Genomic DNA, 27,349 nt, shown 5'->3' on the forward strand with positions numbered 1-27,349 from the left:
TCGTAGAAGCAGGAAAAGTGTTTGATACGCGTTCGAAAAGCCAGCGCCCCCATGCAATACCTCACCGGGCAAACCATTAAATAGGCTCATATTGTTTAAGAATATTTGTAATTTATGTAGAAAGGAGAAGGCGTGTCGTGTATTAAATACACTTTTACGTAGCGGGTGCTTTCATTTTTTTTTACAGGAAGTATTCGAGACAGCTGATAGCCGTGGACGCTAACAGGCTTGGCTAGCGAACTCAGCGGCTAACTTTATCGTTCGTTCCGAGGGGCGTGCCGAGTCGATCCGATCAGATCCGATCCGAGCGGAGTGAAGCTCTGCTCTCTCGCCTTTAGAGACCTTCTTCCTGAACAACCGCCCTGGAGAGCTTCACCGCCCCCACTGCCGTCTATTCCCTGGTGCAAGCATCCTGTCGAGATGGGTGAGTCGACCATGCTAGCTAGCTTAGCATGTTTTTCCATTCATTCGGCGTTGGCAGTCTACGGATCGTTCAAACAATTACCTGCTGCTGTGTTGAATTAAATAACACATTGATTAAACCTGAATAAAGCTGCAATAATTCATTTCCTGTCACGTTATCTCTGCTATAAAGTGCTTTTAGTGATGTGTTTCGTGCATCTGCATACACAGGGTGGGGTAGCATCCCTCCTTGCTTTTCACGTCTTCCTATTATCGTAATTATTGTCGTAATTGTGGTTATTTTTCTTAATTATTATTTTTATGTTTAATGGAGGTGCCATCCTCTGAAATGGCAGCCGCCGCCTCGGTGGTGTTGATGGTGCAGATGGCACTCCATCTTTAAATTACAGCTGTTATGCAACACAAGCTGCAAGCAAGCAGCCCCGTCCTGTTGCTTCTTCTTGCTAACGCACTCTTGGTTATTTATTTATGCTGACACATGGCTTTCCCTGTAAGAAACCTTTTTAAATGATGCTCCCTATTTATTTACTCAACTGCAGAGAGTGACAGGTGTCTGTTCCGGGGAAGACAGGCATTTTTATGTTTTTTTTTAATATATTTTTGATACATAGTACGATTGCATCGTGATTCCTGCTGCACAACCCAAGTTGCTTTCAGCTTGAGGTCACCAACAGATGGCCAGACATTCTTCTCCAGGATTTTTTGCTATACAACAGAATTAGCGCTTCCATTTCGCTTGCAATGTATTGTGCCAGTGTCACCATGTGATGTACTGCTTGCAGAATGCAGTAGATTAGCTTTACCTTTACACTAAAAGAACTACAGTTCCCATGATGCTTAGCCTGCGGCATCAGGAGGTAGTAAATTTCCAGAATGATGCTCCTATCTTAACTCGGATGAAATGTAGAATGACTACTGCTTCTGCTTGGACTCTGATGACAACAACCACACGTCTCAAACTAGTGACGATGGGAACACCGAGGTAGGTAGGATTGGAAGGTTTATAGCGTGCTCAAAGCACTGAATGCGTGGTACCAATCCTGCCTAGCTACACAGTCATCTCTCGTTTATCGCTGTTAATTGATTCCAGAGCCAAACGTGGTAAGTGAATTTCTGCAAAGTAGGAGTCAATATTAACAAACACAATACCTAATATAATAGACATAATAATTCGCATGTTAGCATTGGGAACATTTTCTGTTGTTGTAGTGTCTCAAACGTGGGTCTTTGTTTGCACCACATTGCACAGGGATGGCTGCAGGGACATCTATGACTATAAACACAGCAAGCTGCCCAGCTAACTAGTTAGCCTCCCGTGTATTTATTTTATTCTGTCATGCCTGTTCTTCTGCAGATAGCATACCATTCCCTGACAAATGTGTGCACGTTCTTTCAATCATTCCTATTAAAGGAAGTACAGTGGAACCGTGGTTAGCACATGAATTCCTCCCAGAAGATCCGACTGAAACGGATGTTAACCAAATTCATTTCCCCATAAGAAATATTGTAAATCCAATTCATCTGTTCCATAAAGCCAAAAATGGTGACACAAATTACTGTTTTATCATATACCATATATATGTTGAAGGGTTGCACGGCAGAGAGTGGTTAGCAGGCAGGCCTCAAAGCTAGGAGACCCGAGTTCAATTCCACCCTCGGCCATCTCTGTGTGGAGTTTGCATGTTCAAGTACTCCGGTTTCCTCCCACATTCCAAAAACATGCTAGGTTAATTGGCGACTCCAAATTGTCCATAGGTATGAATGTGAGTGTGAATGGTTGTTTGTCTATATGTGTCCTGTGATTGGCTGGTGACCAGTCCAGGGTGTACCCCACCTTGCGCCCGAAGACAGCTGGGATAGGCTCCAGCACCCCCGCGAGCCTCGTGAGGATAAGCAGCAGTAAATGAATGAATGTATATGTTGGCATACATACAGCAATTGGAAATATCTACAACTGGAGAATGAAAGGCTTAAATGAACATTCAAGGGTACTTTTTCCTTCATTGAAGGTGTGATTCTGTACGTGACTTAAAACAGGAAGATGGTGCCGGTTGATCTTTCAGCCACACAGTGTCTTTGGGGACATTCGTGTCTCCAATTTAACCTTAAATCTTCATTCATTCATTTTCTACCGCTTATCCTCACGAGGGGGTGCTGGAGCCTATCCCAGCGGGCAAGAGGCGGGGTACACCCTGGACTGGTGGCCAGCCAATCACAGGGCACATATAGACAAACAACCATTCCCACCCACATTCATACCAAAGGACAATTTGGAGTGGCCAATTAACCTAGCATGTTTCCGGAAAAGGGGAGGAGTACCCGGAGAAATCCCACAAGAACATGCAAACTCCACACAGAGATTGCTGAGGGTGGGATTGAACTCGGGTCTCCTAGCTGTGAGGTCTGCGCTGATGACATCGGCGGCCGACGTAACTTGCAGTTTCGCTTGACATTTTGTAAGCTAGTTAATAAGCTGCTAACAGGGAAAAAATTACATTAACGCATTCAATCCCAGTCATTTTTCAAAAGACAACCCCTCCAGTAGCGGCCATTTTAGGTCATTTTGATTGATCTTTCAGTCAAATTGCACGCAGAATATTGTCTTCTATGGCTATATAAACATGGGATCTACCAAATTAAAGACTCGACTCCTGTCTTTCATTAGGAAAAAAGCTTTGTTTTTACCTTTTTCTGTTCTTTAGTAATCAGCAGTATAACATTGGTTATAACAAGTTTCAGGAAAATATCACTTCCTGACTAGAAAAGTTTTTCGTGAAAAGATACATTTCAAGCATAATTTTCACATTGATACAAATATTTGTTGCTTTTGTGACAGCTCAAATATCTAAACAGCAATACCAAAATAAACAACACAAAATGGTTGTTTTACAAATATTACACCATGAACTATTTACAATATTCACATTTGGAACTGAACTGTGCGTGTGTGCATTCATTAAAATTGCCATTGTGGTGTACTACTTTTGAAAAATGGGTGTATTCTCTGTCTTTGCAGGTCATCGGGTGTATTTCAAGGGATGTTCATCAATATGTTGTCAGTGTTTTGCTGCTAGCGTTTTAAACTCTACCTTCAGCTTTACAGATGCCACATCCGCATACACAGCATTTTACTGAGGCTGTAGGCTTCTTTATTCAACTTATTTAGCCATTTTATGTTTTGAAAAAATATTTAATTATTTTCTGGATGACTATTTTAGTCGATTTCTTTCCCAACCAGAAAAGCCAAGTGCCCCCTGCCCCCATGTTATGATTTACACAAGAAATGTGCTTGGTGTAGATAAAAAAAATATTAGTATACACTGCCCTCTAGGGGCGTGTACCGTATGTAAGGTGCATTCAATATAATGTCAGTGTTCTTTGTCACCATCGGCTATGCTTTTCTTATTTTGGTGTTCCAGATAACCTGAGTGACGTCCTGGAGAAGCTGAAACTTTCATCGACGGACAGCACGTCAGACAGCGTAGAGAGCTGCCTGGACTGCCTGCTCAAAGCCCTCATCAACAATAGTACCTTTTTTCTCAATTTTCTTGCACTAATTAACACGAACCTGGTCCGTGTAACGACGACTGTGTTCTCTCCAGGCACAGAGGCAAGCGTGAAGATCCAGGAAATGGGGGTCCTTCCTCTGCTGCCCACCCTGCTTTCCCCGCAGTCATCCTGCACCCCAAAAGTCGCTAACATCATTGCAGAGATGGCAAAAAACGGTAAGAATTTTATTGCTGACATGTCAGTTTTATAACAAAGACCTTTCAAAGGAGAACTGTACTTCAGTGGGACTGCTGCCCATCATCCACCATCCTTATGTGAGACATGAAAATGATGACGGGAATGATGACATTCCCACTTTCTTCCAAGATTTCCACTGGCATTACCACTTTTCCATGCACTGCTGCACGCCTTCTGCCATGCCAAGCGTCTGTTTGCTGTCCCGGTTGGGTCCCATTGTCAAAGCTTAGCATCATAAACCTCCACTGCAGCAAGCGATTTGGTTCAGCGTCTTTGTACAAACACGTCATCAAGACGAAGGACCCGTTCCGAACCTTAGACTTTGTTATTCTGACATAGTAACGTCCAGGAACGACGTTCCCGCCACACCTCACTGGCTAGCTTCACCACACACTGGTCACTGTGCCTCAGGACACTAGCCAAAGGTAAGGCTACATATTGGAGAAAGACGTGTATGTTCACGTCTCACATAAGGAGTGTAGATGATGGACCAAATCCCTCCTCCCCAAAATGTCCAGTTTTTCTTTAACTGCTAGCCTGGTTTTTCTTCCGTAGAATTCATGCGGAGTCCCTGCGTGGAAGCCGGCCTCATCCCGCCTCTCATTGAACTGCTAAACTCCACCGATCAAGAGGTTCTGCTTCAGACAGGGCGAGCCCTTGGCAACATCTGTTACGATAGTCGTAAGTAGGGTTTGGTATTGTTGCAACAACACCGCCTGACAACTGACCGCCATGGTGTGCTTTTATGTGTGCATGCAGACCGTTTTTGTGTCGCAGTTTTATTCAGATATTGTTAATCATGCACATTTGTTAAAAAAAAAGTCTCTCCACATAAAAACATATTCACTGGTTGTCATGCGCATATTGTCCAATCAGAAGCCCGGAAAAGCTGACAAGACTGTGCATGACAGCACCTCTATTCAGATAGATAGTAGATGTTCCGTGATGTGGATTTTATCGTTCTAATCGGCCCTCACTTATACGAAGCCCAGGAAATCACCCGTGCGTGTTATTAGGCGCATGCACACGCATCTGCTGCTGCACGAGATGATACCAACAAGCCAGGGCCACTTGGTGAAGAATGCTTATATGTATATTTTGGCTTTATTCATATAATAAAATTATAAAAAAAATACATAATAATATAATATAAAAAATATAATACAAAATATATATCTTTACAATTTCAACATTATGCTACTAAAATGACCAGATTTTTTTCTCATGACACAGTATTACCAGTTATGTCTTATTATTTTCATCCATCCATCTTCTATGCCGCTTATCCTCACTAGTGTGGGGGGTTGCTGGGGCCAGAGGTGGGGTACACCCTGGACTGGTGGCCAGCCAATCACAGGGCACATATAAAAAATAAATAAACAAACTGTTTTTCTCCGGGTACTTGGTTTCCTCCCAAAAACATTGGTCACTCCAAATTGTCCATAGGTATGAATGTGGGTGGGAATGGTTGTTTGTCAAAGGGGCCCTATGATGCTTTTTCCACTTTTCTGACCTATAAATGTAGTTAAAATGTTGGATATTCTGGTGTTAAACCATGGTGTTAAACCAACGTTTCAGATCATGAGGTTTGCACATTTGGAAGTGAACCCTGAAAGAAGATTGGGATGGCTCAAAACGCTCTGTTTCAAAAGGCCTGGTAAAACTGTCCCTTTGTGATGTCACAGAGGGCCAGGGACTTTCTTATATGGGCATGTCTGTAAGACAGCTAAGCTTTGGCTTTATTCCCAAATATTATAAAAAAATTTCCCCAACCAAATTTTCCAAAAATTCCAACTTTCAGGTTTGTTTGTTTTTTATGACACACCTTACAAAAACATATTTTTCCTTAATATTGCTACTAAAGTGACATTATTTTTCCTCGTAATACAGTATTATGGGTTAATTCACACAGAATTCTTACCTTTTTTCTCGCTATTTTTTTTCTTAATATTTTGCCTTTATTCTTTATACAGCTGTTTTTTCTATTCATGCTGACCTTGTTTTTTTCAACTTTAGTCATTGTTTTGTTTATTTCTTGTAATATCACACATTTTTTTCAAAATGTCTTTTTCCTTTAATATTTCATGTGACTAATGTGACTAAAATGACTATTTTATCTCATAACATTAGGAGTTTAGTCTCATACCATTTGACTTTTAATCTCAGAGTATGATTTTTTTCCCTCTTAATATTTTGACTTAATCTCATAAATGTACAGCTGTTGTTGGAGTTTTTTCCCCGACTATTTCTACTTCCTTCTTGTAATATTCTGACGAGTTATTTATTTACATATATTATAACTTCCCCTCAATCTAATTTTAAATTACATTTTAATTATTTATTATACATTTATTTGTAATATCTTTCAATCGGCTCGCTGCACATTTGAGGAAGTTGCCCCATTTTTGTGCCGAGTGTGCTGAGCAGGCGTTGAAATTGCGTGATCGTAGCTGAGATCTCAACGTGGGCCAAGAATGGCATGTCTGTCTTCAATTTGGATGAAGGTATAACGTTTTTTTTCCTTAAGGTTTAGGTGCGATTTGAGTGCATGCACTTTAAAGTCAAATTGCTGCCTGCTTGTGGAGGTTTCAGTGCCAGCTGTCGGGTTGTGGTGTTGGAAAGCCTGCTGGTCAGAGGAATCCACATGGGATGTGACGTATTGGGATTTAATTTCATAGACCAGGCGTGGCACAGGGAAGGTGCGTGGCCAACGCACTTTGCGATTTTCATGAGTGGTGCAGTCCGGCGCAGCGCGCCACACCCTCGCCTCTGTCCCTCCCACAAGCGCAAGTGTCAAAGAGGGAGGAGAGAAGACATGCAGTGTTTAACACAACCAGCTTTATATTATTTGGTTTTAGTTGTTGTTAATTATTAGATGTCTAATGGCTCACTTTCTCTGTTTCCATAAAGTCTGTGCTGGTGTTGGCTCATTTGCATACTAACAGTTATTGGATGGTTATTGAGAGGAGGGCAGGGAGAGATGATCTGGGGTATAAAAAGCATTAAGCACATCCACAGAGATTATTTTGGGGGTTTATGAAGGCGGGGAAAGCCATTTATTTCGGGGGACATTGCGCCCTCCTGCCCCAGTGTAAAGCCGGCCTCGGTTGGCATCATACTTTCAGCTGCTGTCAGGTTGAGTTCCCACCAAACGTGACATCTTTGATCTGACATCAGATGTGATGGGTCAATGAATACCAAAGTGTACATGATGGTACAGCTTACATTACATAGTGGTTGCTCGCGCACCCGTTGTCAGCGAATTTATCACTGCGCAGGGTGCGCTTTTGCCTGCGCCAAGAATAAACCAGGTCAGAGCTGGCAAGCTTTCGGCGCACCTTTGGCGCACTGCTTTGCTTCGAAATTGTCACTGTGCCAAGCTGAAAATGGGGACACCTCCCCTGGTGCGCTGCCACGCCCATGTTGGCACAGCCCAGTGTACCAAATTAGCTGCACACAGTGGTGCGCCATGCGCTGCGCCACGAAATTAGAGCCCATTATGTCTGAACAAGGCTGGAATATTTCGTCTTATTTGATGTGTACATTGAAACATTGCTTCTTGTAGCATCAGAGCTTCCTTACGTGTACTGAACATGACAGACTTGCATTATTGCATTATTATTATTATTATTATTGCATTATACATGCATTATTCCTGTTTGATACCATCAAATATCATGGTTATTTTTCCCACATTCTTATTTTCCCTCCTTTTCTTTGTGCTTGATTTGTGTCCCGGCCTCTTTTGTTTTGCAGATGAGGGCAGGATCGCGGTTGACCTGGCAGGAGGGGCTCAAATAGTAGCTGAACACATTAAAACCCTCTCCCAAAATACCCACGTGGCAAACGAGAAGCTCTTGACAGTCTTTTGCGGCATGCTGACGAACTATAGCAATGATAATGGTAATGATGGCCGTCACCTAATGTGATAGAACTCATCAGCGGGCTACTCTCTCCTCATACACGCTAAAACTTTCTATTATTTCACAGACACACGGGTGTGTTTTTGGCTGTTTGTTTTTTGCCATGCTTTGCTATTTTTCAGCTTTCCCTTTGCTGGAGCTGTCAATTAACATCGAGGGACCTTTTTTAAGCAAATAAAGCTTAGCCCCAATATGATTTTATGATGATCCTTTGAAGTAAAAAGCCCTGAAGTCATAGTATAAACTAAATATGCATTCATATACTGTATTTGTTACATTAATCAATCTGAAAATATTATGACATGATATATGAAGTCAAATGCCCCCTCACATATCGCTATCGTATTTTAAAATACGCTATGTGTTGAATGTAAACATTTCATGACTTTGTCCTAAAATATTGTTTTAGATAATGTTAATTGACTATTTTTGAGTGACTTCATACCAAAATGGATTCTTTATTTTGTGGTGGTTTTATTTGGCTTACCAGCGTGTTTCCTTTCTTTTCCAGGTGCTCCTAATATCCTAGCAGTCAAATGCTTACGCTCATGCTAACAACTAGAAAACCGCTCCCTATAATCGTTGCCGTTGCTTCATCTGGAATTATTCTTCTGACTTTAGATTCCTTACAAGCTCAGCTGATCAGCATGGGTGTCATTCCCACCCTGGTGAAGCTCCTTGGCGTCCATTCTCACAACACTGCCCTGACCGAAATGTGTCTCATCGCCTTTGGGAACTTAGCCGAGCTTGGTGAGTCATTAACGTTCATTATTTGGTCTTTTTGTTTTTATTATGTAAGTGGCAATTATCATAATTTTTTCATTATTATTATTATTATACTATTTGAAATGAATTTGATGCAGTTGTATTTAACGTAATTTCTCTATTTATACAAACTTTATTTCATAAAATAATTAAAAAAAAAAGCCACATTTGAGCATGAAGCCTTTTGAAGGTCATGCCACAGCATCTCAATAGGATTCAAGCTCAGGACTTGGACTAGGCCGCTCCAAAGTCTTCATTTGGTTTTTCTTCAGCCCTTCAAAGGTGGACTTGCTGGTGTGTTTTGGATCATTGTCCTGCTGCACAACCCAAGTTGCTTTCAGCTTGAGGTCACCAACAGATGGCCGGACATTCTCCTTCAGCACAATTCATGCTTCCGTTTATCACAGCAAGTCTTCCAGGTCCTGAAGCAGCAAAACAGCCCCATACCATCACACTACCACCACCATATTTTCTCTTGCTATCATGTTCTAATGACTTTTACGCCTGATGTAATGGGACACACACGCTTTAAAAAATTAAACTTTTGTCTGGTCAGACCACAGAGTATTTTCCCAGAGGTCTTGGTGATCGTCAAGATGATTTCTGGCCAAATGGAGATCAGCCTTAATGTTCTTTTTGTTCAGCAGTGGTTTTGGTCTTGGAACTCTGCCATGCAGGCCGTTTTTGCCCAGTGTCTTTCTTATGCTGGAGTCATGAACACTGACCTTAACTGAGGCAAGTGAGGCCTGCACTTCTTTGGATGTTGTTGTGGGGTCTTTTGTGACCTCTCGGATGAGTCGTGGCTGCGCTCTTGTGGTCATTTTAGTTGGCCGGCCACTCCTGGGAAGGTTCACCACTGTTCCATGTTTTGGCCATTTGTGGATAATGGCTCTCAACGTGGTTGGCTGGAGTCCCAAACTTTAGAAATGGCTTTATAACATTTTCCACACTGATAGATCTCAATTCATTTCAGCTGAGTTATGTTTTAATGGGGGGGGAATCAATTTTTCACACAGGGCCATGTAGCTTAGGCTTTTTTTTCTCCCTTAATAATAAAAAGCTTAATTTAAAAACTGCATTTAGCGTTCAGTTGTGTTGTCACTGACTGATAATTAACACACACACAGTTTTGTTAGTATGGTTTTAACAGACACATCTTTGGTTTGTGTCTTCAGAGTCGAGCAAAGAGCAGTTTGCATCCACCAACATTGCAGAGGAGCTGGTTCGTCTCTTCCAGAAGCAAACAGAGCATGAGAAGAAAGAAATGATTTTTGAGGTGTTGGCTCCTCTGGCAGAAAACGGTAATGATTGTGGTTATTGCTGTGATTGTTATTGTTGCTATGAATGCTGTCCTATCCTGTCCAGATGTGATCAAGTTGCAGCTGGTGGAGGCAGGCTTGGTGGAGTGTCTCCTCGAGGTGGTGGCCCAAACTGTGGATGGAGACCGGGAGGAGGACGTGGCCCAGCTGAAGACCGCCTCAGACCTCATGGTGCTCCTGCTGCTGGGAGGTAAGGCGGTGCATCGTGTCCACACGAGGCGTCCTTGGCACCATCATGTCATTTGACTGTCTTGTCCAGATGAGTCCATGCAGAAGCTGTTTGAGGGTGGAAAAGGGAGTGTTTTCCAGAGAGTTCTCTCCTGGATACCGTCTCATAACCACCAGCTGCAGCTAGCTGGCGCTCTTGCTATTGCTAATTTTGCCCGCAACGGTAAGATTTGGCTTTACATTCCTGCTGATTATGCTAGCTATTTGACCTCCTGACTTGTGTGTTTATGTTCCACAGATGGTAACTGCATCCATATGGTGGACACTGGCATCGTGCAGAAGCTTCTAGAACTGCTGGATCGCCATATTGTGGAAGGCAATGTTACAGTTCAACACGCAGCTCTAAGCGCTCTACGGAATCTGGCCATACCTGGTACATCCAACTGTACTCTATGTATCCAATATGGCCGAAATGAGCCACGCCACTAGCCTTTTTACGTGTGTGTGTGTCCACTTTTAGTGGTGAACAAATCTAAGATGCTGTCCGCCGGCGTGGCCGATGTGGTGTTGAAGTTCTTGCAGTCCGAGATGCCGCCGGTCCAGTTTAAACTCTTGGGCACTTTACGTATGCTCATCGATACACAAGGTAGAAATTGTGATGCAAGTGACAAAGAAATCAAAGCCCGTGTGCTAAATGTGACTTCTTCTGGCGACTAGTGGAGGCAGCGGACCAGCTGGGCACCAACGTGAAGCTGGTGGAGCGTCTGGTGGAGTGGTGTGAAGCTAAAGATCATGCTGGCGTGATGGGAGAGTCTAATCGGCTTCTTTCTGCTCTTATTCGACATAGCAAGTCCAAGGTAAGCCACTTATGAGAAATCCTTTGTACTGCATTGTAGTCTTGCTGATGATTGTGGTCTTTGCTTTGTATCGTTAGTGCAGCCAAATGCAGATCATGTGTGTCTTTTCCAGATCTTCCTGTTCACCAGTCCTTGGTGTTGTAGTGGTATTGTCGAATGGAGTTGAATGTGTACTTCCACAGGCCTGAACTTCGAAGCATTCATAAGCGGTTATCCAGTATCTCTTGGTTGTCCCGCTTAGACAAGCCAAACATAAAAAATATGGGAAAGGGGTACCCTGGCTCCATGAATCCCTGAATCCGATGAATCCCCTACAGCAGAGGTAGGGAACCTATGGCTCGGGAGCCAGGTAGGGCTCTTTTGATGACTGTATCTGGCTCTCAAGCATTTCTTACCACAATAAAAATGTATTTTTGCTAACATTTTAAAGTAAACCATCACAGAAATGACTGTTGAAAATAATATTCAAAATCAACAACTTTCTTATGCATTTTAATCCGTCCATCTATATTCTGCTGCAATACGGCCAACCATATCCATCTGATGATATTTTCCAGGTCAAACACCAAAACTTGATTATTACTGGGTAATGCTGTAGTCTACCTCGGTCATTGAGATGTCAAAAAAACATGTAAATGTAAACTTCCCTCCTTTAGTCAAATAGCTAAAGCTGCAGAACCAAGCCTTCTGGTGAAGATGGCCAAAAGAATGAAATACGTGTACTGAATACGGTTCAAAACTATGCAGCAGCAGAAGTTGCATTAATGGCAGCAAGTATTTGATTTATTATTAGACACTGCGCTGCTCACGAAAGTATGCTGGCCACACCCCATTGGCGTGGGGTAGTGTGCCTGGTCTACATAATTAGAGCCCATTATATCTAAAACTGTTGGTCTTACATAAAAATGCACACATTTTATTGCATTCAAAATGTATATGGCTCTCACAGATACACATTTTAAAATATCTGGCCTTCATGGCTCTCTTAGCCAAAAAGGTTCCCGACCCCTGCTCTACAGTGTGTCACATAATTGAGTAGACCCCTCACATTGTGTGGGGTGACAGAGAAGTATGTTCAAGTGGTGCAGGACATGTATGAGGACTGGAAGACAGTGGTAAGATGTGCTGGAGGTGTGACAGAAGAGTTCAAGGTGGAGGTGGGACCGCATCAGGGATCAGCTCTGAGCCCCTTCTTGTTTGCTATGGTGATGGACAGGCTGATAGATGAGCTTAGACAAGAATCTCCATGACTATGATGTTTGCATAAGACATTGGGATTTGTAGTGAGAGTAAGGAACAGGTGGAGGAGCTGCTAGAAGAGTGGAGGTTTGTCCTGGAAAGGAGAGGAATGAAGATTAGCCACAGCAAGACGGAGTATATGTGTGTGAATGGGAGGGACCCAAGTGGAAGAGTGAGGTTACAGGGAGAAGAGATATTTGACGTACTTGGGGTCAACAGTCCAGAACAATGGAGATTGTGAAAAAGAAGTGTGTGCAGGCAGGATGGAACGGGTGGAGAAAAGTGTCAGGCGTAATGTGTGATAGAAGAGTTCCAGCTAAAAGGAAAGGAAAGGCATACAAAACTGTGGTGAGACCAGCCATGTTGTTTGGTTGAGACCAGGGGTTCCCAAACTTTACCAACTCAGGGCCCACTTGAAAATCTAAAAAATGTCTGCGGCCCACCTTTGTCCTATAAACAGTACATAGACGAAATGCTCGTTCTCAGAGCAATTAACTTAATAATAATAAAAAAAATATCATTATTGTTATTATTATTAACTGTATTAATAATTATGTGTAATAATAGAGTGTAATAATATTATTACACTCTCATCGGGAGTGGCCAGGATGGATAGGATCAGGAAGGAGTACATCAGAGGACATTACATGTTCGATGACTTGGAGATAATAATAATAATAATTATTATTATTATTATAAAGATTCAGGATTGAAATGAAAGCAGGGGGATAAACTTTTGTGGTGTACACACAAGACAGAATTAATTCTCATACTTTTCATAACTGCATTCAAGACTGACATGATGATCAGAGAGCTACGTTCAATCATAAACTGTATAAGGTTCCTAAAATATTGTGACAGGTCAATAACACTCAATAGGTTATTACTTAGGCCTATAAATATTTTTTTAATTGTGCAATAAATATAAAATAATGTAAAAATAATATTTGCAAAAATTAGTCATATTTTTAATGACCTCTCATGGCCCACCTGCAGTACCACCACAGCCCACTAGGTGCCGCGGCCCACATTTTGGGAAACACTGGTCTAGAGTCAGTGCCACTGAAGAAAAGACAGGAAGCCGAACTGGAAGTAGCAGAGATGAGGATGCTGAGGTTCTCATCTGGAGTGACCAGGATGGATAGGATCAGGAAGGAGTACATCAGAGGGACATTACATGTTAGAGGCCTTGGAGATAAAGTCAGAGAGGCCAGACTGAGATGGTTGGGACATGTCCAGAGGAGAGATGAATACATTGGTAGAAGGATGCTGTGTTTAGAGCTGCCAGGTAGGAGGCGTAGAGGAAGACCAAAGAGGAGGTTTATGGATGTAGTGAAGGAGGACATGATGTTGGTGTGAGATAGACAGATGCAGAAGACAGGGTTGGATGGAGGAGATTGGTTTACTTTGGCTCCATGTTAGGTCATTGTGTTCCAGCAGCTTACAAAGTGAAGTGGAGAAAAAGAAGATGGACACTGAGTGACTCATCGCTCATCACTGCCATCAACCCCAAGTTTATCACACAATCACCCAGCTGCACTTTACACATCTTCACTTGCTCTACTTGCTCTACTACGTCTGCCTTCAGGAAGTGGTCAGGACGGTCATCCAGGCAGGCGGAGTCAAGCACCTGGTCACCATGGCAACCAGTGAGCACATGATCATGCAGAACGAAGCACTGGTGGCACTGGGCCTCATTGCCGCACTAGATTTGGGTAGGATAAAATGACTAATAATGAAATACACTACATACAGTATCTGTGTTTGTATACAGTATACAGTATATGTGATTGTTGATGTTTTGTAGTTGCAGCTGAGAAGGACTTTGTGGGAGCGGACCTCGTAGCGGTTCTTCACAAGCTTTTGTCCGATGATAGAAGTGCGCCTGAAATTAAATATAACTCCATGATCCTCATTTGTGCAGTCATGGGCTCTGGTGAGTTTTAATATACATATGTACTACACGTGCGCTACAGTCTATTTGAATATACACATACACTATTCATGCGCTACAGTCTATTTGAATATACACATAAACTACACATACACTACAGTCGATTTGAATATAAATATACATTATACATATATTTACACTATACGTATATTTATACACTATACACTATAAGTGGATAAATATACACTATACATGCGCTACAGTCAACTGACATTTTGTTGTTGGAACATTGCCCACTCATCCTATCACATTTTTTCACAGTCTAATTCATTCATTCATTCATTCATTCATTCATTCATTTTCTACCGCTTATCCTGACGAGGGTCGCGGGGGTGCTGGAGCCTATCCCAGCTGTCTTCGGGCGAGAGGCGGGGTACACCCTGGACTGGTGGCCAGCCAATCACAGGGCACATATAGACAAACAACCATTCACACTCACATTCATACCTATGGACAATTTGGAGTGCCCAATTAACCTAGCATGTTTTTGGAATGTGGGAGGAAACCGGAGTACCCGGAGAAAACCCACGCATGCACGGGAGAACATGCAAACTCCACACAGAGATGGCCGAGGGTGGAATTGAACCCTGGTCTCATAGGTGTGAGGTCTGCGCGCTAACCACTCGTCCGCCGTGCAGCCCCAATCTAATTCATTCTAATTAATTAATTCATCTGTTTTTGTGGTTGACAATGATTGAAAGTCAAGTCATATTTTGTATTCTATACTGGTCACAAGGCCTTACCTTACCTTAGCTTATCTTACATTACCTTAACTTGCTCCTGCACAGAGTCAGCCATGTGCCACCGGGTATTAAATGGCACCACAGTGAAAATGACATACAAGAATAAAGTCGGAAATTGAATAAGTTGTATATTTTCGAGAATAAAGTCATACATTTTTTGAGAATGAAGGAAGGCAACTTTTGTCTTGCTTCAGGCAAGCTTTTATTTAGAAGGTGGCAGCAAAACAGATTAGCACTTCCACCTTCCTCACCCCGCCCCCTGTCGCTTACAGTATGCTACTGTTAGCTTACCCAGTTTTCTTGCTGGATGCTACTTTAGGTCTCTACTCCATCTTTTTTGTTGCCCTCAGTCTCATTCATTCATTTTCTACCGCTTATCCACACGAGTGTTGCGGGGGTTGCTGGAGCCTATCCCAGCTGTCTTTGGGCGAGAGGTGGGGTACACCCTGGACTGGTGGCCAGCCAATCACAGGGCACATATAGACAAACAACCATTCACACTCACATTCATACCTGTGGACAATTTGGAGTCACCAATTAACCTAGCATGTTTTTGGAATGTGGGAGGAAACCAGAGTCGCCCTCAGTCTCCTCTTGGATAAATATCAAAACCAAACACATGCTAAAACGTGGCTCACACAGCTGTCATGCTAGCATTAGCATGGTCTCTACTTGACTGCCCTCAGTCTCCTCTTGGATCAATCACAAACCCTGGTTTTGTTCTTCTTCCTTCCCAGAGCCTCTCCACAAAGAAGTCCAGAGCCGGGCGTTTATCGATGTGGTCTCCAAGCTCCGCTCCCATGAAAACAAGACTGTGTCGCACCAGGCCTCGCTCACCGAGCAGCGGCTAACCGCCCAGAGCTAAAATGCTAGCCGGGCTCCACCCCATAGCGATGCCTGCACCCAAATCACCTTGTAACTCCCTCCCCTCCACCCCGTCGTCGTCGTCGTGGTCGTGTGCCAAGGTACCATGTTGCATTAACTGCCAACCAGACAGACACTTTGATATTTCATGTAGATGACGATGATAACTTCATTAGGAGCTATAGGACCACCACACTGAAAGCCATAATCACAAGGTTTATTTATTAGTGTTGAAGGGTCTCTGTACTCGTGCATGCAATGCAACATAGACCGCCATAGCCGTGACGCCATCTTGGTGATTGAGGCGCCATGGATGACCTGACTCGTTGTGTCTCCACATTAAATATGGCACTGTGCATGGTCCTTTTTGCTTTGTCGAGGCCAAACCACTGATTTATCGGGAGCTTGATTGGTCGTGTCTGCTTGGCGTGTGACCTCACGTGGCAGCCGCAACACAGAGGACAGGCGTCTGCTAGGGATTCTTTTCAATGTCACCTAATTCATGTTACGTTTGTCCTGGTGTGACTTTCTTTGGAGAAATACGAAAGCAAAAATAGATTTTTTTTGGCAGTACAATTCCATGTTGTGCATGTCGGCCATGACAGGCCGCTATTTGAGGAAATACAAGAAACGTCGGGGACAAGATGTCGTGTTTCAGCTTAAGATAAGACCTAATTATATTTTTGTGGAATTTGAATGGCCAAAAAAAGGGCAAGATATCGTCCGTGTACGATGTCCAACAGGTAAGTCAGCAACGGTCAAATACAGTAGTTTGTTTTTATCAATGGTTATTTATCAGTGACATGAGATGCATCCATAGTAATACTACCATGAAATACTATTACTCGTTGGTTGTAAATGTTCCAAATAAGAGAAAAGTTGTACATTTGCAGGATTGTAACTCGCATAGCAGATCATTAAAAATATCATAGCTAGCCTTTGTTGCGTCATTTTTCAGTGTTAGGGTCCATGTGGATAAAAAGTCAAATTCACGTGAATAAAGTCATAAATTTAGGGTACATTTACATGAATAAAGTTGTAAATTAACAAGAGAATTTTTTTTAAATCAAATTGAATAAAGTAGAATAAAAATACAAAGTTGTAAATTTGAGGGAAAAGTCTTACACGAGGAAAAAAAGTCACATTTCAGTGAATAAATCATGAATTGAATTGAAGTCATACATTTCTATGAATAAAGCCGAAAATTTTGGCAATTTTGCATGATTACAGTCGTATATTTACAAGACAAAAATCGTAAATTTAATTAAAGCATTAGCAAAACATTTTATGAGAAAAAAATTTGAAATGAAGAAAGTTGTAAATTTACATGGTTATAAATGTATGAGAAAAAAAGTTGTACATTTGCGAAAATAAAGTCGTAAAATTGACAAGAAAAAAGTTGTAATTTTATGAGAAAAAATAGTAATATTAGCTTTACTCAAGGCGCACAAGTCCATCTTTTGCCTGTGACCACGTAGTGTTAAGAAATGTCTGAAAATCAAGTACCGTATTTTCCGCACTATACGGCGCACCGCATTATAAGGCGCTACAGTAGAGGCTGTAGTTACGTTATGCAACCATTAGATGGTGCCGCGCTAAAGGGAATGTCAACAAAACAGTCAGATAGGTCAGTCAAACTTTATTAATAGATAACAAACAAGCTTTCCACAACTCCATTCACTCCCAAAATGAATAAACAGCTGTTTTATTATTTTCTCTGAGGTAAAGCATTTTCGTTCAAGTGTGTCCTCTAACTGTGGCCATCTCGCTTTATTGCCACGGAAACTTTGTTTAGTCTTCTTTACTTGGCGCAGCTCATCCTCATGCTTCCTCCACTTCCGCACCATCGATTCATTAATGTTAAACTCTATTGCTGCTGCTCTATTTCCGTGTTCTACTGCGTGACTGATCGCCTTGAGTTTAAACTCTGCGTTGTAAGCGTGTCTCTTAATAGGAGCCATTTCAGGGTCTTTATACAAACGCACAAATGAAAGTGAATCGTTGTTTAATATTTCCCAGTATGCACAGCGCACTTCTTCTTCTACGGGAAAAATGGAGTCGGTGGCTGCTTACCGTAAGTTGCGAGACCTGTCGCGGCTCAATATTGATCCATATATAAGGCGCACCGGATTATAAGGCGCATAGTCAGCTTTTTTTTTTTTAAAAAATCTGATTTTAGGTGCGCCTTATAGTGCGGAAAATACGGTAATATGTAAAGTAATGTACAAGAAAAAAAGGTCGTCATAACAAACGGCTCCAACCATTTCACAAGATCATGAGCCCCATCACCAAAAAACCCCAAACAAACATAAAAAGAAATAATGTTTGAAAAACACATTTTATTTCCAAACCACTCAAATGTTTTTATCAATGCAACAATAAGTGACATAAATAGCATTTTTTGCGGAACATACTGATCTAGCCAAAGGTTAACAACCAAAAAACGGTGTAAAACATAAGATACGATGCAATCTTTACATTATTTAACATTATGAACAAAAAAAAAATACACGCGTGCCAAGTTCTATTCAAGTGTATGTAGGGGGCCGGAGGAGGAATTGACGTTTCAATGAGAAATACTAAGAAATCCTTGGCTAGTCGTAGTTAGCGTAATGGTAAGGGCGTTTTAATGAAATGTTCCCATCAAAAAATAATCAGGACACCTGTGGTTATTTACATATTTTTAATAGTTTTGTAACGTAAAGAATAAAAACAATATTAATAAGCATTTCGTCCAAATACTATTTCATTGATTTCTTTTGTGACGGGAATAAAAAGGTGCAATGTGGGCATGTGTGGAGGAAATAACATTTACAAACCCGCCAACGCGTACGCATTTTTGGCTTTTAAACCCCTGACCACGCTTGTAAGCTTCACTGATGCCCTGCAGACAGACCAAAATATAGCGAACCTCGAGATGCGGCGACTCCTGACTTACTGCAAAGAAGCTTTAAAGTGAAAAACTGTTCATCAGCTCATCAAATGTTTAAGACCAAAGCCGTCCTAAAATAGAAATAAAAGGTGGAAAAAGGAGAGATGAGTAGCTGTAGGCAGCTTATTCCTCTGGAAGAAGTCCTTTTGTCGAGTATTTAAAAAGCCCCCTGCAACATCGCCACATAGCCGTCTGCCGTTTGACGCCCCCGCACGAACTGAAGCTCCATCGTTCCATTGAAGGATGATGGAAAACATCTCAGGTGGCATCTCCTTGTCATGCCAGTAACGTTTGAAGCCATCCGAGGCACAAGAATGACACTCACATTCAGGGCACATTTTTACCAACATTTTGCCTTAAAGGCTGTGCTCTCCAACCTTTGATGAACAGCCTATTTCACTTTCATGCTTCATTGCTATATATTTTTTAACAGATCTCATAATATTTCAACTTTTATAAATGTCTCATTTTTTTCTGATTGTGACATCCCCAACATATTTTTATTCTTGCAAAATGACTACTCCGCCCACATTTTTACTGTTGTTTAAAATGTGGCAAGGGCCAATTAACTGTAAATGCCCCCCGCCCCCTGTCCTACAGCCTCTGAAATGGGACCGACTTTTGTAAATATGGTCTTAATCATGATTTGTGAATTTGTCAATTACCGATTTCACGTAAACACTGAAGACCGTAGTCGGTCAGCACAACAAACGAGCATGGTGTTAAGGTTTTGTCGCTAAACTGCTGGACTGTCTAACGAGTGGGGGGAAAAAAAAACACAATATTTCATCAACAGTGCAATGCAGAAAAACACAACTATGCTACTTTTTTTTTTTAATAAATGTCAATCATTACATGGAAAAACTAGCTATCAAAACATGTTACAATCGGCGTGTAGTGCATCGTGATCCATTCCGATCACCGTGAATATTTCAAGAAACATACACGTAGTGGTGTGGGTGAACAGTGGAGTCCTTCGGCCCACTTTTGACGTCCTCATGGAGGCCTCAAGACCAGCAGCCAACTTCACAAAAATACACTAAACCAAAAACAAACTTGAATTACCTTTCTTTGGTTATTGAAATCAACAAAAATGTACAAAGTTGTGCTATCACAGCTAAGAAATTAACAGATGGCTTACCTGTTAAATTAAAGTCCTGTTTCATCATTAGGTAAAGAAACTAGAAAAGAAAAGACAGAAATATTAGTAAACATTGCAAATCCCAACATTGAAGTCCACTATTTGACCGTCAAACTACGCAAACACAAATGCTAGTGCTAACAGAACACAACGTCCAAGCTGTAAACACCCATATTAGACAATAAGATCCTGACCGAAGAGCAGTTTCACAATGGCAGATTACTATCACTGTCCCGCTGCACTGAAATATTTAGCAGGTGACTATCAGCAGATTTCTATCACTGTCCCGCTCCACTTGGCAGGTGACTATCAGCAGATTACTATCACTGTCCTGCCCCACTAAAAGACTAAGCAGATTACCATTTTACTGTAAATTTTCCCACTGAGGGACGAATAAAGGTACATATCTAATCACTGTCCCGCTCCACTGCAAGACTTGGCAGATGACTATCAGCAAATTACTATCACTGTCCCACTCCACTGAAATATTTAGCAGATGACTATCAGCAGATTACTATCTCTGTCCCGCTCCACTGCAAGACTTGGCAGATGACTATCAGCAAATTACTATCACTGTCCCACTCCACTGAAATATTTAGCAGATGACTATCAGCAGATTACTATCTCTGTCCCGCTCCACTGAAATATTTAACAAATGACTATCAGCTGATTACTATCACTGTCCCGCTCCACTGAAAGACTAAGCAGATCATTCCTCCCCCAAGCAATGCAGTTTTTTAACACCAAAATCTGTGCTGCATTTATCTGTTCTATTTTCTTATGTCTATCTTGCCTCATTTTATTTTTAAGTTTTGTATAAATTTTTGCACAACTTCTCTATCTATGGCGTATTAATACTTTATCGTCACAGATATTGTGATATTTCACCTCACCTCTGAACAGTAGAACTGATGCTAGCGCTACCACCACTCCTACTCATGTCCAAGAGCTAAATATTTCTACAACACTACAAACACCGCACGCAACCAAACCAGCAGCTAGCTACCCACGTACGGGGTCTCACACATAGTACCCTTTCTTGCTCGAGTGCGGTGGGAGTCGCCGCACACAAAGTGTAGGGGGCACCCTGATGGAGTAACGACATTATCATCAAAACTCGTTCAAATGCAAAGAATTTCACAAAAACTGATTCTACGTAAACTTCTGATTCTATGTAAACGTAGCACACAACCGAAAGCGGTTTAATACAACCAGGAATAGCTCCCAAATGCCAAATTTGGATTAAAAATGTCCAGCTTTAGAGATGTTCACTCATGACAAAGCATAGTCAAAGCTAGCAAGCTAGCTATTCAACTCATCAGCAGAAAATCGACATGCTCAATTGTAAGATAGCTTTAAATATGTTAAAAATGTTTAAAATATGTTAAAAATCGTTACGCTATCGTGATAAATCAAGATGATGATCTTCTTACCAGCTTGCCCGTACGGCTTCGATGTCGCTCACCAGGTTTTGTGCCAAACAAATCCCAAAGATCTGCCAAATTAAACACAAGTCTGTAAATAAATGGCCCGTTAACTAAAACAACAATAAAAGCTCGGTTAGCATCTGCCCCGTTTAGCATGTTTTTTTGGTCATTTTGTAACTATAGTTTTAAATGCATAAGACATTTGTAAATGCAAAACACATGACGAATGAAATTGATCCATTAAGATGACTTTTACCTTCACTCAACACAAACATGTCACATGGCGGCCATCAACCTTCCAGTTTTCCTGTGATATCCCCACTTGCAACATTCTTTGGCGCCATTTTGGGTTGATGGTGTTAAATGTTCATTTTACCGTGGCATTCATCATTTTACTGGTATTTATTTATCGAAAATCGAGTTGGTTAACACTTGTTTCGGTTAGAGTCTGAACTGACACTAACCAAGGTTCCACTGTACTATGCAGCATAAGGGCCACATTGAAAAAATAATAAAATGAGATTTCCAGAATAAAGTCATAAATTTAAGAGAACAAGTAAAATTACAAGAAAAAAAATAATTTAGGAGAATAAAGTCCAAATTAAAAAAAAGTAATATTCCAAAAATAAATATGCAAATGTATGAGAATAAAGTGTTGGTATGAGGAGTGATGATGTCATAGGTCTGAGAGGGAAAATAGAGCATAGCTCTTATTTTGAAGGTGGCAGCAAAACAGTTGAGCACAAACAGATTAGCATGTCTCGTCCTTCCTTACGCCCCCCAAGGTCAAAGGTCACATTAGGCCCCCCTGTTCATAGCGGTCTCAGGCAATGCCTGGAACAAAGTTATGACAGTAGTGTCGTAGATTTGACATTATTGTAATACTCTGTCGTAAAAGGCATTACCTGAGACCGTAATACCAATATTCCGAAAGAAAAGTGACAATCCGAATGAACATATAACCGTATTCACGGGGGTGGAATATTCCTTTCCCCAATCCGATTGAGGTATCTTGTACTCGCTCAAACGGAAAGTTGTCAGGGTGCGTTCTTCTTTGTGGTGTTTTTCTTCTTCTGTTGTTTATTGGCGGTTGGCAAGCAGCTTTCGTGTGCATTAGCGCCATCTGTGGAACAGAATCTAAACACTTCTATATGCCAATCACAAGTCCAGTTTTATTAAAACAGAAAATATATATCTATATAAAACATGTCCCGAGTTGAATTATAAAATATTAGCAAGATTGAATTTGATCTTTTCCTGTTAAGTTCTTTCAGCGCATGCTCAGATATGACGTAGCACGCAGCTCCAGACGTTCTTCAGTTTTAAAAATGGAGGCGAGCAATCGGCACTGGACTGCTGCGGAAAGTTTGTTTTTGATCCAAACTAAATTTCAAGGCTGGACGGACGAAAACCTGGCAATACGGAGTTATTCCAACAAGTGGAAGAAAAACTCAGGGAAGCCGGTATTATGTGATGTTGATGTTTGCCCCATTGACTATTCTGTTTGATTATAACGGCGCGTGTAGACAGGAGATTGGAATATTCCTTTCCATGTATACCATTGTTTTTGGAAAGCTCATTCAAAAAGATTCCATTCAGAAAGAGGAAAAACTCCTCATGTAAACGTGGCTAGTGACTAGTTTTTATACTTTATACTGGTAAAAAGGGACAAATTGCGTCCCTTGTAAATTCCATGCGGGACGCCTACTTTTACTTTTTTTTTTATTTTACCCTCAATGTCTCAAATTTTAGTCACTAAGTGTCTGTAGCGGTGTTGCTAGCTAGCAATACACACCTGGAGCAAAGCAACGCCAATGAATATCCCGGCCACCAAGGTGAGGTTGTCCTGGAGCCACTTCTCAAACTGCGGCACGCAGCCTTTCACGTTGATGTGGTCCTTCTGCTCTGAGTCCTGTCCATTGGATACATGTACATTATTTGGCAGCATAACACACAAACACAGGATGTAAAAAAAAAAAAAAAATGTGGGCATACAGACGATGAAAGCCACTATACAATACAATAATACAAAAATATCTGAATTATTTTTTTTTCCCAAAATGTGTTAATAATCACAGAGAAATAAAATGCAAAAGATGGTGACGACGAGCTATTTATAGTTTTGTACAAAAATAGTCATGACTGTGCGTGGCATGCCGCTCAGTAAACACAATCAGATTATCGGGTACATAATTGTCACCATGTTTCACTCAAAATCCGCGCACAAATTAAAGTGGAACAGGAATGCAGTAATACGCTAGAACAATCTTGACAATGCATGATATGCTGTTTGCTGATAAAAATGAAAAAGTCAAATTTGACAGATTTTGACTGAAAAAGTGGGCGGCACGGCGGTCTAGTGGTTAGCGCGCAGACCTCACAGCTAGGAGACCAGGGTTCAATTCCACCCTCGGCCATCTCTGTGTGGAGTTTGCATGTTCTCCCCGTGCATGCGTGGGTTTTCTCCGGGTACTCCGGTTTCCTCCCACATTCCAAAAACATGCTAGGTTAATTGGCCACAGGTATGAATGTGAGTGTGAATGGTTGTTTGTCTATATGTGCCCTGTGATTGGCTCCAGGGTGTACCCTGCCTCTCGCCCGAAGACAGCTGGGATAGGCTCCAGCACCAGCACAAAGCGGTAGAAAATGAATGAATGAATGACTGAAAAAGTGTTAAAAATCACACAATTCAAATGTAAAAAATGGCGATGACAAGCTATTTATAATATTATATGAGAATAGTCACGACAGTGCGTGGCATGCTGTTGGCCACTCGGAAAAAAGCTTGACTCAAGATCTGTGGACAAATTAACACAAAGTAGAACACAGTATGATGCTACAAAAATCTTGACAATGTATGATATGCTGGTTACTGTTACAAATGAAAAATTGACCAATTTTGACTTAAAATGGGTTAAAAATCACAGGGATTGATATGATATACGGCAATAGTCACGACTGTGCATGGCATGCGGCTTGCTGTACGTACGTGGCATGCCTAAAAATCTGCAGAAAAATGAATGCAAAGTGGAACGCAGTATTGTGCTACAATAATATTGACAATGCTTGATATACCTCTTGCCATTTAGCTATAATATCAGAATAATTTGCCATGGTCAGAGTTGCAGTATCTCAACTAGTAAATGTTGTTTTGATACAGTGCTGCTAGGCTAACAAGCTAATACTTTTGTACACAATTACAGGGTACATACCGATTTTGCTCGTATGTCATATCCACACTGAGTGTTAATTACGTCCTCCTACACAAAAACAGTTAGTCAGTATCACTAAAAGGCCATCGTGTTTTTGTCGCATGCAGTAGATTTTGTACGCACCGCCGGGTCCTTGGTGCAGCAGGAAAACGGAACGCCGCACTTTTCCCGACTGGGGTTTCCATCGGTGCAGTTGAAGTAGATGTTGAGGTTCCAGTCGTCGGCGCCAAAGGCACCACAGCACTCCCACTGAAGAAGAAAAAACATGAATATATTAATATTCATGATGAATGGCAGCTATTTGAAAATGGAAGAAAAACTGAGGGGTTGTCCACACATTATAAATTATTTTAAGATTTCCGGTTTCCGTCCACACGTCAACTGTGTGCCCTGACACACTTATTTGTTAAAAACGATTTCCAGATGGGAGAAATCTCGTATCGCCGTGTATAAAACCATGACGTCTCCGCCCTGTCACAGGACCAGAAGAACGCACATGAAACAACAATGGCAGCCTACGGAGCTGCTATTAGCATGACTGCAATAAAACCTAGCCGCCCTCTTTGGACTACACGTGGAGCAGACGCATACACTACTACACACTTGAGATTCTTGTGTGTAAACATTTCCGTGTGTACAGTGGAAGACGACACGCCTTCTTTCTTCTTCTACACTTTTGGCGTGTCACGGGGTTCTGTCTGCACGTCTGTCCACAGCTGGTAGGTGTGCCTTACGTATGCCATCCTTTTCATCCAACATGGATGTGACCTTCTTACCACCGAGTACTAACACCACCTTGAGGGAAAATGTCATCTCAGGTTTTGAGAAGGAAGTCGTAAATTTATGACGAAAAAAACTATTTACGAGAAAAAAGACGCAAACTTATGACAAAAAAAAACTCATAATGTGCGAGACAAAAGTACCAGAAAAAACTTGGAATATTATGAGATTTCCAAAAAATCAACATTTATGTAAAATAATTATAATAAATACATTTATGGGGGAAAAAATTTAATATTTTAAGAATGAAATTGTAAGTGAGAAACAAAACTCCTAATATTTCCAGAATAACGCCATACTAAACAAACAAACAAACAAACAAATAAATAAATACTTCAATTATATTAGGAAAGCAGGAAGTGATCAAATGTAACAGTTACTGATTGTAAAAGTACCAGATGGAGGGGTAGGATTTAATAAGCTTTGCTTCTTCCTACTCCTTTTGGACATGTGGAACTGTGAACTGATTATGGGATGCACTCAATTGTAATCTGATGCATGTTCAAATGAAATAAAACCGTTACCATACATTCACCAGAAAAAACTCATAATAGTCCTTACTTAAAAAAAAACTCTTACTTGTAAATGTATTAAAATAATATGAATACAATTGTAAATTATGAGGACAAAATGTCATATTTCTAGAATAGTTGTCCATTTACATGAAAACTTGCAAATTTATGAGAACAATAATTTTAGAATAAAGTTTATGAGAAATAATTGTTTATATTTCCTGAATAGCCATCAATTTACAACAAAAAACATGACAGTTCCAGAATAAACTCGTAAATTTATGAGAAAAAACGTATTATTTCCAGAATAGTCATACATTTCGGACAAAAAAAAACATATTTCCAGAATAAAATTGTAAATTTATGAGGACAAAATGTCTAAAATCTAAAATAGTTGTCCATTTTTACACGAAAAAAGCTTGTAATATTTTGAGAATATTTTTTTTCATGGTTTATGAAAAAATAGAATAAAAATAGAATAAACTGATATTTTTAGAATAAAGTTATAAGTTTATGAGAAAGATTTTTTTTATATTTCAGCCAATCAACAGCCATCAATTTACAACAAAAAACATGACAGTTCCAGAATAAAATCAGAAATTTATGAGAAAAAAATATTTCCAGTATAGCCATACATATCCGAAAAAAAAAAAAAAACATATTTCCAGAATAAAGTCAGAAATTTGAGAATAAAGACACAAATTTACGTGAAGAAAAACGCATATTAGGTGAATAACGTACAAGAAAAAACCTATAATGCGAATAATGTAGCAATTTATGAGAAAAATTATCTCATTTTATTTCGTAATTGATGAGGATATTTATTATGAGTATTTTATCATGTCATATTAGGACAATTAAGAGGAAGAATCCAGGCTGCAGGTCAATGTTTTTAGGATCAAACATGCATGACGATGGCTTACGTATTCTTGCGTGAAATCAATGAGATTCTGCAGGTCGATGTCGTCACGGTACGCCCGGATGTTGTTGTTGATGAACAAGTTGAGCTGGTCCTTGATCCAGTCCTTGAAGACGAAGGCCAGGACCCCCGTGGTCAACTCCAGGAAGAAGATGATCCCCAGAAAGACGGAAAACTGCGGGAAAGAAAGTGAGCGGAATGTCAACACGACGTGTGTTGGGTGTTGCTCATTGAAAGTTGAGGGACACATACAAATTTGAGCAGGAAGGTGTTTTCCCGCAGCGCTCCGATGCATCCTGCAAAACCCAGGATGAACATGACCCCCCCCACCACCATGAAGAGCCACACCGGGTCCAGACCCCCCAGGTCAGTAATGGATGAAATGTTGGATAGAACCCCCTGGAAGACACAGAAACATCCAAAT

General features: G+C 41.0%; 2 protein-coding genes across 3 annotated transcripts in view; one reads left to right on the top strand and one right to left on the bottom strand.

The window, feature by feature from the left end:
- On the top strand, positions 1–19,769 carry rap1gds1 (RAP1, GTP-GDP dissociation stimulator 1). Of its 2 annotated transcripts, XM_058066982.1 has the most exons (15): positions 1–424; positions 3,843–3,950; positions 4,026–4,148; positions 4,726–4,851; positions 7,927–8,073; positions 8,715–8,843; positions 10,034–10,159; positions 10,224–10,367; positions 10,437–10,568; positions 10,644–10,778; positions 10,866–10,991; positions 11,063–11,202; positions 14,030–14,156; positions 14,249–14,377; positions 15,876–19,769. In XM_058066982.1, exons 1-15 carry the CDS (start codon positions 421–423, stop codon positions 16,001–16,003), a joined length of 1,824 nt encoding a protein of 607 aa, XP_057922965.1. In that variant the 5' UTR covers positions 1–420; the 3' UTR covers positions 16,004–19,769. The 2 variants fall into 2 exon arrangements, with proteins under 2 accessions (XP_057922965.1, XP_057922966.1); XM_058066983.1 differs by lacking the exon at positions 7,927–8,073.
- The window catches only part of tspan5a (tetraspanin 5a), a 13,007-nt gene continuing 3,979 nt past the window's right edge, over positions 18,322–27,349 (bottom strand). The window contains exons 3-10 of the mRNA XM_058066985.1: positions 27,178–27,324; positions 26,930–27,100; positions 24,838–24,963; positions 24,715–24,762; positions 23,298–23,414; positions 21,509–21,570; positions 20,076–20,115; positions 18,322–19,973 (exon numbers count right to left, since the gene is read on the bottom strand). Coding sequence (XP_057922968.1) covers positions 20,103–20,115; positions 21,509–21,570; positions 23,298–23,414; positions 24,715–24,762; positions 24,838–24,963; positions 26,930–27,100; positions 27,178–27,324 — 684 coding nt within the window. The 3' untranslated portion in view covers positions 18,322–19,973; positions 20,076–20,102. The remainder of the gene's footprint in view (positions 19,974–20,075; positions 20,116–21,508; positions 21,571–23,297; positions 23,415–24,714; positions 24,763–24,837; positions 24,964–26,929; positions 27,101–27,177; positions 27,325–27,349) is intronic.

The sequence above is a fragment of the Doryrhamphus excisus genome, chromosome 3 (genome assembly GCF_030265055.1).
Source record: "Doryrhamphus excisus isolate RoL2022-K1 chromosome 3, RoL_Dexc_1.0, whole genome shotgun sequence".
NCBI lineage: Eukaryota > Metazoa > Chordata > Actinopteri > Syngnathiformes > Syngnathidae > Doryrhamphus > Doryrhamphus excisus.

Bases quoted from the DNA above. Each gene is read 5' to 3' on its own strand.
- rap1gds1 (XM_058066982.1), top strand. The intron at 4,149-4,725 runs GTAAGAATTTTA...TTTCTTCCGTAG, and splicing joins TGCAGAGATGGCAAAAAACG to AATTCATGCGGAGTCCCTGC. The intron at 11,203-14,029 runs GTAAGCCACTTA...GTCTGCCTTCAG, and splicing joins TTCGACATAGCAAGTCCAAG to GAAGTGGTCAGGACGGTCAT.